We start from the raw sequence: 15,273 nt of genomic DNA, 5'->3' as shown, positions 1-15,273 counted from the left end.
GTGGGAGCTCGCAGACAAAGAAAAGAAGACAGAGTTAGATGGAGCCAGGGAGGAGAGGGGAGAGTGAAACTGGAGACAGCTAGGAGGGTGATAGGTGGGAACACAAGAGCTACTAGTGTTTTAATCTGATAATTAAGGAGGATGATAATGGGAACTATTAGGGGAGAGGTGAAGAGCTGATGGAACAGGATGGGGAGGGTATCCATTGGAATAAGTATGTGGGTAGTAGGTGCATGGAACCAGGAAGGGGTTGAAGACAAAAATGGGTGATGGGTGTGCTGGAAGGTTGGGGCGTTTTGGTGATTATGGAATAGAGAACCAAAATAGGAGGATCAGAGTGGATTGGAAAGAGAGAGAAGATGGGAGGGATTTGTGGGGGGGGGGCTGTGAAACACAGAAAACACAGAAGGTAAGGATTACCTGAAACTGGAAAATTCAATTTTCATTCCATTGGGTTGTAGACAACCCAGATGGAATATGAGGTGTTATTCCTCTAACTGACAGATGACACGAAGATTGATGCTCTTTGGCCCAAGTCATCCATGCCAACCAAGTTGTCTGCTTGAGCTAGTTCCATTTCCCATGTCTCTCTAAATGGGAATAGTTCAGTTAGGAGCTTTGATTCACATGGATGATTGGGGCCAAAGGGATTGCTTCCATGCTGTATAACTCTAGCCTATCCATTATTTCTTTACACATAATATGCTTAATCCTGGGCAATACCTCATTGAACCTGCACCACCTCTAGTGCATTCACTTCCTTCCTATAGCAGTAGAAATAATCTGTTTTATAGTGCACTCTAAGCAAGGTTTTATTAATCTGTAAAACAGCCTCCTTGCTCTACTCATTGTCCTATCCTTATTAGTCCTCCCAAAAATTATTCATACTTATCAGAATTGAATTCCATCTGTCTTTGCCCTACTTGGTTAACAGAATGATTAGTGCTGTTCTTAATCTAAGACTATCTTCCTCACTATCAACAATTTCACCATCATATTGATCATACCTGCTATATTAACATCCTAATTGTTCATGTTTATAACAAACTGTAGTCTACATTACTGAAAAAACAAACATTACTGAAGTCTACATAAGCACTATCAAACACATTATTGTTGTAGGTAGGCCATTCAGATGAGAATAGGGAGTTAGGTAACAAGAAGCAGGACTTCCAGGATAGTGATCTGCGGGTTACTCCTATGCTTTGTGCTAGCAAAGTCAGAAATAGGATTGGTCATATGAATTTGAGGTTGACCTAGTGCAAGAATTTAGGATCTTGACCATTGGGATCTTTTCTGAGGTAGTGGCAACCTGTACAAGAGAGATGGGTTACACTTGAACCAGACAGTGAGTAATATTTTTACAGATAATTTGCTAGTGCTGAAGGGTATAAACTAGATTGGCAGGAGGGAACAACTCTGAGGAGGAGCAAGTTATGGGCTGCTTGACAGCAAGTCTAGTAATCAGGATAGCTAGGCAGGGACAGCTAACAGAATAAAGGCAAGAACAGGAGTACTAAGTTAAACTGCATTTATTTCAATGCTCATAGTTTAACAGGTAAGGCAGATGAACTCAGAGCATGAATAAGATCTAAGGACCATAAGACTAAAATATAGGAGCAGAATTAGGCCATTCAGCCCATCGAGTTTGCTCCACCATTTCATCATGGCTGATCCTGGATCCCACTCAATCCCATACACCTGCCTTCTTGTTATATCTTTTGATGCCCTGGCCAATCAGGAACCTATCAACTTCCACTTTAAATATACTCATGGGCTTGCCCTTCCCTGCAGTCTGTGGCAGAGCATTTCATAGATTTAGTCTTATCTCTGTTCTAAAAGGTAGCCCTTCAATTTTGAGACTGTGCCCTCTAATTCTGGATATCCCTGCATTCTTCTAAACTCCAGTGAGTACAGGCCCAAAGCTGCAAAACGCTCCTCATATGCCAACTCCTTCATTCCTGGAATCATCCTCAGGACTCTTTCAAATGACAACACATCCCTTCTGAGATTGGGGCCCAAAACTGTTGCTAATAATCCAAGTGCGGCCTGACCAGTGTCTTATAAAGCTTCAGTATTATCTCTTTGTGTTTATTTTCTATTCCCCTTGAAATAAATGCCAACATTGCATTAGCCTTCTTTACCACAGACTTGATCTGTAAATTAACCTTCTGGGAGTCTTGCATGAAGACTCCCAAGTCCCTCTGCACCTCTGATATTTGAATCTTCTCCCCATTTAGATAATAGTCTGTACTATTATTTCTTTTACCAAAATGTATTATCATATATTTCCCAACACTGTATTCCTCAGCACTATCTATTCCTCCACCTATCTTCGTATCATCCACAAAGTTTGCCACAAAACCATCAATTTTATGAAATAAATCATTAACAAACAATGTGAAAAGTAGCGGTCCCAATACTGACCCCTGAGGAAAACCCCTAGTTACTGGCAACCAACCAGAGAAGGCCCCCTTTTATTCTCACTTGCTTCCTCCTGCCTGCTAGCCATTCCTCTATCCATGCTAGTATCTTTCCTGTAACACCATAGGATTTTATCTTGTTAGAGATAACAATAATATAGCCATAACAGAAACATGGCTGAGAGAAGGGCAGAAATGGCAGCTCAGTATTCCAGGATGCAGATGCCACAGGTGTAAGAGAATTAAGTGAAGAGGATGTGTAACTTTTTTGATAAGGGAAGACATAACAGCAGTACTTAGAGATGACATTGTTGGGGGATAATCCAGTGAGGCCATATTGGAAGAACTTGGAAACAAGAAGAGATGGGTCACTCTAGTGGGATTATATTACAGACATCCCAATAGTTTGCTGGAACTTGAAGAACATGTACAGAGGAAAATTGCTTATAGCAATACTGGTTGTAATATGTATGGGGTGGCATGGTAGGATAGGTGCTAGTGTAACACTATTACAATGCAAGCAACTTGGGTTCAATTAAGGAGTTTTTATACTTTCTCCCACATTTGAAAGACAGAGTTCAGTTGGGTAATTGGTCACATGGGTGTTATTGGGCAGAGCAGGCTCATTGGGCTGGAATGGCCTGTTACCAAGCTGTATTTCAAAGCAAACAAATTAATTAATAATGGATAAATTGATAGATGTTACTCTTAACAGAATTATGCTGATCATCTTTAATTAATTGCTGACTTTTAAAATGCAGATTAATCCTTTAATCACTCTCTTTCCAAGTATGGATTAATTATTTTAATAATTTAAGTGAAATGACCAAATATAACACATTGATGAATCCTAATAAGAATCTTCTCCCCACCCCCCCAGCCAGCTTATTTAACTCAGTTCTTTCCTCTAATTATCAATCAGCCGACTACTCAAAATAATTTCTCTTCATAATCACTCTTAGTTTGAATATTTCATAATATGAGTGCTTGAGGAAATTTAATTTAATAGGAGCAGGAGGCTTTAAAATTATTGAAGTAAAGAGTAAAATACTATTCTGCAGATGCTAGAAATCTGAAATAAAACACAAAACTCTGAAAATATTCAGACTTGACAACTTCTGTGGAAAAAGAAAAAGAAAGTAACATTTTCACAACTGAGCATTCTTTCCTGGTTTTGCATGACCTCTGCAGCAGCCTTTTTTTGATGCATAAGTGAGGCCTGTATTCAGGCCCTTTATCCAGCAAAAGGCGGGAGTAACCAGGCAGACACTATAGTGGAAACGGTGGCAATAACCAGGAACACAATAAACATAACTCTCAAATTAATTATTTGTACAGCAAAGTGAGAGCAAAGGTTTTCCCATTTTTGATATCTCAAAATATTACTGAAAGAAGAAAACCTGCCAGTGGTAATTTTTCATCAGTCATTGTTTATAGCTCATTTGATAAGAGATCTTGTATTAAAATAAATTGAGATACCTTCAAAGACTCGCCCCAAGAAGGCTTAACACAGGGCCTCTCTGGATCCATGGTAACTATGTCCAGTTTCTTTTGGAAGAGAACCAGAACACAGTCGAGAATCCTCATTATCAGGTGGGGTGGTTTGGCTAGTTTACGCACAGTGGCAATGTCAGTAGGCTTGATAGTCTGGGAAGAGAGATATAATTTGTTCATAAAGTGAGCCAAATAAATGCAGATCATATTCCATTGCATCATTATATATCAGTTCAATGTAAACCTACATTATAGTTCTATCTTAAAGGTGCCAAAATAATGATTTAAACATAAAAAGAAGTGCCTTTGCAAGTGGTGGGTTTTCTCAGAATTCTGAAGGCTAGGGATATGAAGTCTTCACTTTAATGATTTGAAAAGGATGAATGAACATATTGAATTTGGGCACAGTTTGAGTATTGTGTGCACTCCTGTTATCACATTACAGAAAGGATGTCACAGAAGAGGTTCAGCAGAATGTCGTCTGGATTGGAGAGTATTAGACACAAGGAGAGACTGGACAAACTTGAATTGTTTTCACTAGAGATTTGGAGGCAGGGAGAGCATTCTGATGGGAGTATGTTAAATTATGAGAAGCATAGGTGAAGGTGAAAGTTTTAAGGAGATTAGACAAGTTTTTCTTAAACAGCAAGTGTGCCAGGGGCAGGGGTGGAAACAGTTACAGTAGCATCATTTAAGAGGCATTTAGCCAAACACAGGGGATAAAGGAATATTGACCATGTGTTGACAGACAGGATTAATTAGATTGACATTATGGCTGATACAGCATTGTGCATTGAAGGGCCAATTCAGTGATGTACTATGTTGTGAGATACTTGCCTTCACGGCGTCTTCAGGCAGTGCATTCCAGATTCCAAACAATCTGTGTATGAAAATATTACCCCTCAGATCCTGCCTGAACTTCCTACCTCTCACCTTGTATTTTGCCTCTTTGCTTCAAACACTGTAACTAAACTAAAAATGATTCTTACTATCTATCTCCTTCAATTCATCTATTGAGGAATAGAATTTTTTATTTGTCTACCAATTACAATTTTGTTCCCAGGAACACCCAACCTATCTAATCTCTCTTTATGAATGAAATGCTCTAATCTTGCAAACATCCTGGATGACCTTCTCAAAGCCTTTTCCAGCTCATTTGTATACTCCCTATAGTGTGGCAATTAAAACTATTCTGTTCTTATATTGGCTGGTGATTAATGGCTGATGAAGCAAATATTCTAAATGACTTCTTAACCACCCTATCCACACATACTGCCACAGTTTGGGATTAATAAATGTATCCCAAGGCCCTCTGTTCAACAAAAAGGCCCTATCTTTTTCATGGTATTTCCTACCATTATTTGAAATATGAAATATGAAATTTTGTACCATCAGGATTAAAATCTGCCATTGCTCCATTCCTCCAAGCAACACACATCTTTCCAGCTGATCAATATCTTACTGCTGTGTAACACGTTTCTCTTCCCTGTCTACACCACCACAAATTTTCATATCATCTGCAAACTTACTAATCATACCTCCTAGTTCGCAAGCATGTCATTAATGTACAGTGGATTCCAGTTAACTGGGCTATTGGTTAATCAGTCAGCTGGTTATTTGGGACAACTCTTAAAGAACAAAACTAATTGAGAAAATTGCTGGGATTCCCTTCACTTGTTTGGGTCGCTATGTTACTTAATTGGGATAGGAGACTTGTAGTACTGTTGTGGTATTGGTAGAGTGATAACTTGTTTTGTATTTCATTTAAATATATGATTGTTACTTAGTTTGTCTTTTTTTAAAAATACCTTTTTAACAATTTACATGAAACCTTGGCTAATTGGGTCAGCCTCTTGTTGTGCCAAAATGTACTGGTTCCAATGTGATCCAATGAACTGGAATCCACTGTACAGGTAATCCCCGAGTTACAAACATCCAACTTACGAACAACTCGTACTTACGAACCAAGGAAGGAGAATGCTATCTACCATTTTAAGTTGGATCGTGAGGCCGTCCACCATTTTAAGTCAGATTGCGACGCTATCCGCCATTTTAAGTCGTTGCCTTGACACTGTGTTGAGTGTGTAACTTTGTATTTGGCTTATATTTTTCTTAGCAAGATTCACCCTGACTCCACCCCACTTTACCGGTCGGTTAGTGGCACAGTGAGATCAACGCCGGGCTCGAGAACGGAGGTTCCCGTGTTCAATCCAGTGACAGACCACTCCTGAGCGCACACTCCATCTGTGCTAGGTTGATGTCAAGCTCGCAACTCGACCTCGTAAAAAAAAACACTGCCACCTCCAGTTTAAATTCCCACGCGGAATATCGTGGAAGATCAAATACCCAAACCCAGCACAGCTCCCACTTTTCCCATTTAATCTGTTTTAGTGTGGTGGACTTTAGGACCCAGGGAATTCAGTGCGGTGGTCCTTAGGACCTGGCAGAGCTTGGGACCCGCCGCTCACAGTGTTTCTGTTCTGTTGACGGGAAGCGATCATGATTGAAAATAAAGTGGAAGTAATAAAGCATTTGGAAAAAGGTGAAACATCATCAGTCACTGGAAAAGCATTAGGCTATAGTCGGTCAATGATCAGAACAATTTTAAAGGATAAAGGATAAAGTGAGAATAATGGAGCATGTGAAAGGCCCTGCCCCATTGAAAGCTACAATTATTACTAAGCAACGAGTGTTTTATATGCATAAAAAGGTAAAATATATACTATATACTAAGACAAAAGTTTGACTAACTGACGCTAAATAATATGGGATGTACTTGTTTCAACTTAAAGATGGATTCAGGAACGGAACTCATTTGTAATTCGGGGACTGCCTGTATATCATAAACATCACGAGTCCCAGCACCAATTCTTGTGTTACACTTCTAATCACAGCTTCCAATCAGAAAATCAACTCTACATCCCATCTTTTGTTGCCAAGACAATTTTGGATGTCGTTTGTCAGCTCAATTTGGATTCCATGTGTTCTACTTTTTAGACCAGCTGACCATACAGGGTCTTGTCAAAATATTTACTAACATCCATGTAGACAACATCTACCATACTGTCCTCATCAAAATACTTTTTACCATGTCTAAAAATTCAATAAACTTAATGATTTTTTTTAACCAGCAAAGCTATTCTTAAACAATCTCTCCCTTTCCATATGCAAATAAATTCTGTACCTTAAAAGTTTTTCCAATAAAAATACCTACCACTCATGTCAGACTCTGAAACATATTAATTTCCCCAGCTTTATACTGCTATGTACTGTCTTCCTTTGGCTATCTGGCTATTTTACAAGAACATAGGATTAATATAGATAGGCATCTTGGTTGCATGGACTGGTTGAGCTGAGGACCTGGCTTGTGTGCTGTATGACTATGAATCTTTCCTCTCAGTCCTCATGCAGAGTTTTGACATGGAGGGTCCTTTACACTATTTGCTCTACAGAAGCTGCGTGACCCAATGAGTTCCTCTAATGTTCTGTTTTGTTTTAATCATTCTGTCTTCTCTCTTTTTTAATGTCAGGCTTCCCACTGAATATATCTCATCTATTCATCAAATACTTCCTTTGTTAGTATGTTCCATATTTTCACCACTCTTTGGGTAAAGTCTTTCTTCTCAGTTTCCTTATGGATTTCTTAGGGACAACTTTTTAACAATGGCTTCTAGTCATGCTCTTCAGCATGTGGAAATATTCACTCCATATCAAAAAGTTACATACATTTAATGATTTCAGTTAGGTTGCTCTTTAACATGTTTTTCCAACACCAAACAGTCTATTCATCTGTTATGATGTATGTATCTTCATATTTTCAGTATTATCCACTCATTTGTAAAGTGTAGACTAATCAATTTCAACATAAGTTTTCCATAATGTCATTACAATTACTCAATTATTAACAAATCTTTTTTTATAATCTCTTACTTTCATGTTTTGTAATTTATAGGTCTGGACCACAATTTAATTAATTACTATTATTTAAAAATGCTTCAAATATGGGGTAGTTTAGCTTTGAAATTTCAAGACAAAGTAAGAGTATCAGAAAAAAGTTATAATTTCTGATGTGATGCAAATTAGTATATATAAATCATTACCTGCATGAGCGACTGTTCACTTACTGAAGGCCAAGGGAATCTGCTTTGTTTCATTTCTAAAGAAAAGTATCTGAGAAGATTTCTATGACCCTTCCTTATCATTTCACCAAAATTCTGTACTCACATTCAGGGCAGCTTCTGCAGCTTCTAGTGCAGGCTTTGCAGCTAGTAATTTGCCCTCTGCAAAGTTTTTATCCACTGCTATTTCATCCACAATCTTCTGGGCTTTATTTTTCACTATTAAGACTTCATCCTTAACCTTCTCTGCAGCTTGCGCACTCATTGTCACCTCTCCCAACACCTACAGGATATCATAGGGATATAATAATTCAGTTAATGACATTTTGAAATAAGAATACAAAAACAAGAATAGGTTTTCTAGCCCCTCAAGTCTGTCCAGCCTTCAGTGATATTTTGGCATTTTTTTCTTAATACTTTTGATAATCAAAACCTCAGTTTTAAATTTAACAATTAACCTAACAAGAAATATTAGTAGGAGAAAGAAAATGATCTATCCTTTTAAGGAACAGCACCTTAACTGCATTTCTGAAGATCTGTGTTCAGTCACTCTTCACACTTTGCAAAAACCAATAATGATTTACCATCTATAAATTTGCTGATACAACCATTGCTGGTAGAATCTCAGATGGAGATGAGAGGACATACAGGAGTGAGATATGTCAACTAATGGAGTGGTGTCACAGCAACAACCTTGCACTCAACGTCAGAAAGGCAAAAGATCTGATTGTGGACTTCAGGAAAGGTAAGACGAGGGAAAACATGCCAATCCTAATAGAGGGATCAGAAGTGGAGAGAGTGAGCAGTTTCAAGTTCCTGGGTGCCAAGATCTTTTAGGACCTAACCTGGTCCCAACATATCAATGCAACTATAGGAAAGGCAGGACAGCGACTATATTTCATTAGGAGTTCAAAGAGATTTGGTATGTCAACAAAAACACTCAAAAACTTCTATAGATGTACTTCTATGCATGTATCATGGAGAGACCCTAAGATCATAAAATATAGAAGCAGAAGTAGGCTGCTAGGCCCATCAAGTCTGTTCCACCATTCAATTGTGGGCTGATCCAATGCTTCCAGTCATCTCCACTTCCCTGCCTTCTCCCCATACCCTTTAGACCTGGCTAATCAAGAACCTATCTATCTCTGCCTTAAATACATTCAATGACTTGGTCTCCACAGCTGCTCGTGGCAACAAATTCCAGAGATTTACCACCCTCTGACTAATTTCTCTGCATATCTGTTCTAAACGAACTTCCTTCAATCCTGAAGCCATGCCCTCTTGCCCTGGACTCCCCTACCATGGGGAATAACTTTGCCATATCTAATCTGTTCAGGTCTTTTAACATTCGGAATGTTTCTATGAGATCCCCCCTCGGTCTCCTGAACTCCAGGGAATACAGCACAAGAACTGCCAGACATTCCTCATACGGTAACCCTTTCATTCCTGGAATCATTCTCACAATTCTCTAATGTCAGTGTGTCATGATGGGAGATTTTAATTTCCCAAATATTAATTGGCATCTCCCTTGAGCGAGGGGTTTAAATGGGGTGAAGTTTGTTAGGTGTGTTCAGGAAGGTTTCTCGGCACAATATGTAGATAAGCCTGCAAAAGGAGAGGCTGTACTTGATTTGGTATTGGGAAATGAACTTGGTCAGGTTTCAGATCTCTCAGTGGGACAGCATTTTGGAGATAGTGATCATAATTCTATCTTCTTTACAATAGCATTGGACAGAGATAGGAACAGACAAGTTAGAAAAGTGATTAATTGGAGCAAGGGGAATTATGAAGATATCAGGCAGGAAACTGGAAGCTTCAATTGGAAACTGATGTTCTCAGCAAAAAATATGGAAGAAATGTGGCAAATGTTCAGGGGACATTTGTGTGGAGTTCTACATAGTTCCAATGAGACAGGGCAGTTATGGTAGGGTACAGGAACGATGGAATACAAAGGTTGTAATAAATCTAGTCAAGAAGAAAAGAAAAGCTTACAAAAGGTTCAGAGAGCTAGGTAATGTTAGAGATCTAGAAGATTATAAGGCTAATAGGAAGGAGCTTAAGAAGGAAATTAGGAGAGCCAGAAGGGGCCATGAGAAGGCCTTGGCGGGCAGGATTAAGGAAAACCCCAAGGCAGTCTACAAGTATGTGAAGAGCAAGAGGATAAGACATGAAAGAATAGGAACTATCAAGTGCAACAGTGGGAAAGTATGTATGGAACCGTAGGAAATAGCAGATGTACTTAATGAATACTTTACTTCAGTATTCACTATGGAAAAGGATCTTGGTAATTGTAATGATAACTTGCAGGAGACTGAAAAACTTGAGCATGTAGATATTAAGAAAGAGGATGTGCTGGAGCTTTTGCCAAGCATCAATTTGGATAAGTTGCCGGGACCGGATGGGATGTACCCCAGGCTATTGTGGGAGGCAAGGAAGGATATTGGTGAGCCTCTGGCGATGATCTTTGCATCATTAATGGGGACAGAAGAGGTTCCAGAGGATTGGACAGTTGCAGATGTTGTTCCTTTATTCAAGAAAGGGAGTAGAGATAGCCCAGGAAATTATAGACTAGTGAGTCTTACCCCAGTGGTTGGAAAGTTGATGAAGAAGACTCTGAGAGGCAGGATTTATGAACATTTGGAGAGGTTTATGATTGAGAATAGTCAGCATGGCTTTGTCAAGGGCAGGTCGTGCCTCACGAGCCTGACTAAATTTTTTGAGGATGTGACTGAACAGGAAGGAAGAGCAGTAGATGTAGTGTATATGGATTTCAGCAAGGCATTTGATAAGGTACCCTATGCAAGGCTTATTGAGAAAGTAAGGAAGCATGGGATCCAAGGGGACATTGCTTTGTGGATCCAGAACTGGCTTGCCCACAGAAGGCAAAGAGTGGTTGTAGAAGGGTCATATTCTGCATGGAGGTCGGTCACCAGTGGGGTGCCTCAGGGATCTGTTCTGGGACCCCTACTCTTGGTGAATTTTATAAATGACCCGGATGAGGAAGTGGAGGGATGAGTCAGTAAGTTTGCTGATGACACAGAGGTTGGAGGTGTTGTGGATAGTGTGGAGGGCTGTCAGAGGTCACAGTGGGGCATTGATAAGATGCAAAACTGGGCTGAGAAGTGGCAGATGGAGTTCAACCCAGTTAAGTGTGAAGTGGTTCATTTTGGTAGGTCAAATATGATGGCAGAATATAGTATTACTGGTAAGATGCTTGGCAGTGTGGAGGATCAGAGGGATCTTGGGGTCTGAGTCCATAGGATGCTCAAAGCAGCTGCGCAGGTTGACTCTCTGACCCTGGTCAGACCCCACTGTGCTCAGTTCTGGTCACCTCACTACAGGAAGGATATGGAAGCCATACAAAGGGTGCAGAGGAGATTTACAAGGATGTTGCCTGGATTGGGGAGCATGCCTTATGAGAATAGGTTGAGTGAACTTGGCCTTTTCTCCTTGGAGCAAAGGAGAATGAGAGGTGACCTGATAGAGGTGTATAAGATGATGAGAGGCATTGATAGTGTGGATAGTCGGAGGCTTTTTCCCAGGGCTGAAATGGTTGCCACAAGAGGACTCAAGTTTAAGGTGCTGGGCAGTAGGTACAGAGGAGATGTCAGGGGTAAGTTTTTAACTCAGAGAGTGGTGAGTGCATGGAATGCGCTGCCGACAATGGTGGTGGAGGCGAATACGATAGGATCTTTTAAGAGACTTCTGGATAGGTACATGGAGCTTAGAAAAATAGAGTCTTAGTAAGCCTAGTAATTTCTAAGGTAGGAACATGTTCAGCAGAACTTTGTGGGCTGAAGGGCCTGTATTGTGCTGTAGGTTTTCTATGTTTCTATGTTCTATGATCTATTTATTTATTTATTATTATTTTTTTCTCTTCCTCTATATTATGCATTGCATTGAACTGCTGCTGCTAAGTTAACAAATTTCGTGACATATACTAGTGATAGTAAACCTGATTCTGTTCTGACCTACTGGTTTATTTGAGCTTAACCAAGGAAATCAAGCTGACCTAAGGATTACAACACATATGGTGATTATTATATTCCAAGTATTAATACCAATATCGTCAAATTCTAAGGGTGCATTACAGACAAGGATCTTTGTTTTGGTAATATTTTCAACCCAAGATGTTGTGCTGAGCTAATTAAACTAATCACATGAAATTCAAATGATTCCTTTTTCCAACTCATGGTTCCATATCCCTCCATTCCCTGCATATTTATGACCTCACCTCAGAGCCTCTTATATACTTTTATTGTATTTATCTCCACCACCACCCCTGGCAGAACACTGCAAACATCCACCATTCTCTGTGTAGAATAAAACCTGCCCTGCAGATCTACTTTGAACTTAGTCGTATAGTGTGCATGCACTCCATTGGCCTTTTGATTATCTTCTACACCTATCCCTAACATTTTAATGATACATGTAAAATGACCCCCAAACTTTTTTGGGCATTTTCTGCTTCTAGTGCTATATCATTCTATTCAGAATATTTTATTCTTTTTAGATCTAAATGGATGACCACATCTTTGCCTACAATGAAAATTATTTTTTATCTCCCTGTAATTTAATTTTTCCATTTCGGCAAACCTAGCTGTACTGGAAAGGTCACCTGGATTTGATCCTGACTTGCGAACTGCCTTTCATGGAATTTGTATGTTCTTCCTGTATCGATTTCTCCAAGTGCATCAGTTTCCTCCCTCATCTCAAAATGTGCTAATTATTAGATTAAATGACTATTAATGTAGGTGGATGTCAGGAGAATTGTGGTTGTTAATAGGCTCTGGTGAGAGAATAGATTACGGGGCTATAACAAGGGGGATGTTCTTTATGGAACTACATCCTTTTTTATAAATGGAGACCAAAATTATACAAAAGATCCAAGTGAAATCTCATCAAGGAAGTACATAAATGCAGTAAGACATCTTTACTGGTGTATCCAAATCCTCTCTTATTTGAAAACCTGCAGGCTAGCTTTCAGTGTTCTGTATACAGGAACACAAGGTTCTTTTGAACATCACATATTTCGAATCTCTGTTATTAAAAGAGTACTGTGTTTTGCTGTTCTGTACACTGAAAGGAAAAAACCCATTTTTTACTATCTGCCTTGTCTTTACCAGTTATTTAGTTTGCATTTCTTTGAATCCACTTTACTACTCAAAATCTCACCAGTTTTCTATCATTAGCAAACTTGAAAATATGGCATTTCAGTTGAGAAAACCTTAAGCCTTAGCATTGACTCTAGTGGCAAATGATGCAACTGGTACAGTTGCTGCCTCATAGCTCCAAAGAACTGAGTTCAATTCTGACTTTTCATGGCTATCTGTAGGGAGATTGCATATTCTCTCTGTGATATGTGTTTCCTCCAGGTGCTCTGCTCTCCTCTCACTTTCCATAAAATGGTCAATATAAATTGTGATGCTTATATGACCCCCTTTAATGGTGAGTAGTACAACTGGTGGGGCTAAGTGCGGAGGTAGGGTATGTGTGTGGGAGCTAACAGGATATAGCAAGGAATAAAGCCCTGTAGCCCATTGAACCTGCATTGACACTCTATGATTTACATTCATCCTACATTTATCCCATTGTTAATCACCCAACATTCTCATCAACTCCCTCACCAGATTCTACCACTTAACTATCAACATCAATTTACATGGCCAATTAACCTGTCAGCATCTTTTTTGGATATGGGAGGAAACTGAGGTATTCTGAAGAAAATGGAGAACTCAATGCAGACAGCAGCAAAAGTCAGGATTGAACTATGGACCCTAGTGCTGTGAGACAACAGCTCCACTATCTGCACAACAGTTCCACTAGTTATCCATCATTAGTCATTGCAGGATGTGGGATGTCAAGGAGACCTCTGGTCTCCTATGGCCCTATGGCCATTCTCCTCCAGAACAGATATACCAATTTGGATACTGTGGGGGGGGGGGGGGATATCTTACCTGGGACAAGCAGCGGTAGCTGGATCTCTGCATTGAGTCTGGTCCATGCAGTTTTCATGTTTATTTTACAACATTGAATCATAGTGGATTTAATTTGTTTTTTTAAAGACACTAATCAACTCTTTCATGTCAAAATGAAAACAGATCTCCACAAAATGATCTAAATTAATTACAAGTATAAAACACAAAATAATAGATTGCCCAAGTATTCAATCTCTTTAATGTGACATACCATATCATTACTGGTACAGCCAATTGGTTTTCGAAGTCATTAATGAGTTAAATGGAGTTTTTGGAGGCCTGTGTGCAGTCAAGGTGTTTCAATTAATTTTAGTAAAACTACAGCTGAATCTGGAAAGTCCAGCTACTGGTGAGTCAGTATCCTGGCAAAAACTACACCACGAAGACAAAAGAACACTCCAATCAACTTCACAAAAAGGTTATTGAAAAACACAATTCAGGAGATGAATACAAGAACATTTCCAAGTCACTGAATAACCCTTGGAGTACAATTAAGTCAATCATCAAAAAATGGGAAGAATATAGCACAGCTGTAAATCTGCCTAGAGCAGCCCATCCTCAAATACTGAGTGACCGTGCAAGAAAGGGATGAGTGAGGGAGGCCACCAAGAGACTTATGACAACTCAGGAGGAGTTACAAGCTTCAGTGGCTGAGATGGGGGAGACTGTGTATACAACAATTGTTGCCCGGGTGCTTCACCAGTCACAGCTTTATGGCAGAATGGCAAAGGGAAAGCCATTGTTGAAAAAAACTCACTTGAAATCTTGGCTAGAGTTTTCAGAAGGCATGTGGGAGACTCTGAAGTCAGCTGGAAGAAGGTTCTATAGTCTGATGAAACCAAAATTGAGATTTTTGGCCATCAGACTAAATGCTATGTATAATGTAAGCCAAACACACTACATCATCAAAACACCCCATTCCTACTGTGAAGCATGTACATCATACTGTGGGGATGCTTTACTATAGCAGGTCCTGAAAGGCTTGTGAAGGTAGAGGGTAAAATGAATGCAGTAAACTACATGGAAATCTTGGAAGAAAACCTGGAGCAGTCTGCAAGAGAACTTCAACTTGGGAGAAGACTTGTTTTCCAACAAGACAACAACCCCAGAGCATAAAGCCAAAGCTACACAGCAGTGGTATAAAAATAACAAAGTTAATGACCTGGAGTGGCCAAGTCAGGGTGCAGACCTCAATCCAATTGAGATTTTATGGCCGGACTTGAAAAGGGCTGTTCACTCAAGGTACCCATGTAATCTGAC

General features: G+C 39.6%; 1 protein-coding gene across 1 annotated transcript in view; it reads right to left on the bottom strand.

The window, feature by feature from the left end:
* Positions 1 to 15,273, bottom strand: part of LOC132401348 (dynein axonemal heavy chain 8-like) — an 895,336-nt gene that overhangs the window by 137,868 nt on the left and 742,195 nt on the right. The window contains exons 69-70 of the mRNA XM_059983478.1: positions 8,142 to 8,318; positions 3,903 to 4,070 (exon numbers count right to left, since the gene is read on the bottom strand). Of these exons, the coding sequence (XP_059839461.1) occupies positions 3,903 to 4,070; positions 8,142 to 8,318 (345 nt within the window). The remainder of the gene's footprint in view (positions 1 to 3,902; positions 4,071 to 8,141; positions 8,319 to 15,273) is intronic.

This window comes from Hypanus sabinus, chromosome 10 (genome assembly GCF_030144855.1).
Source record: "Hypanus sabinus isolate sHypSab1 chromosome 10, sHypSab1.hap1, whole genome shotgun sequence".
NCBI classification, from domain to species: domain Eukaryota; kingdom Metazoa; phylum Chordata; class Chondrichthyes; order Myliobatiformes; family Dasyatidae; genus Hypanus; species Hypanus sabinus.
Note: the sequence above shows the minus strand (reverse complement) of the source record. Positions and strands in the feature narration are given on the sequence as shown.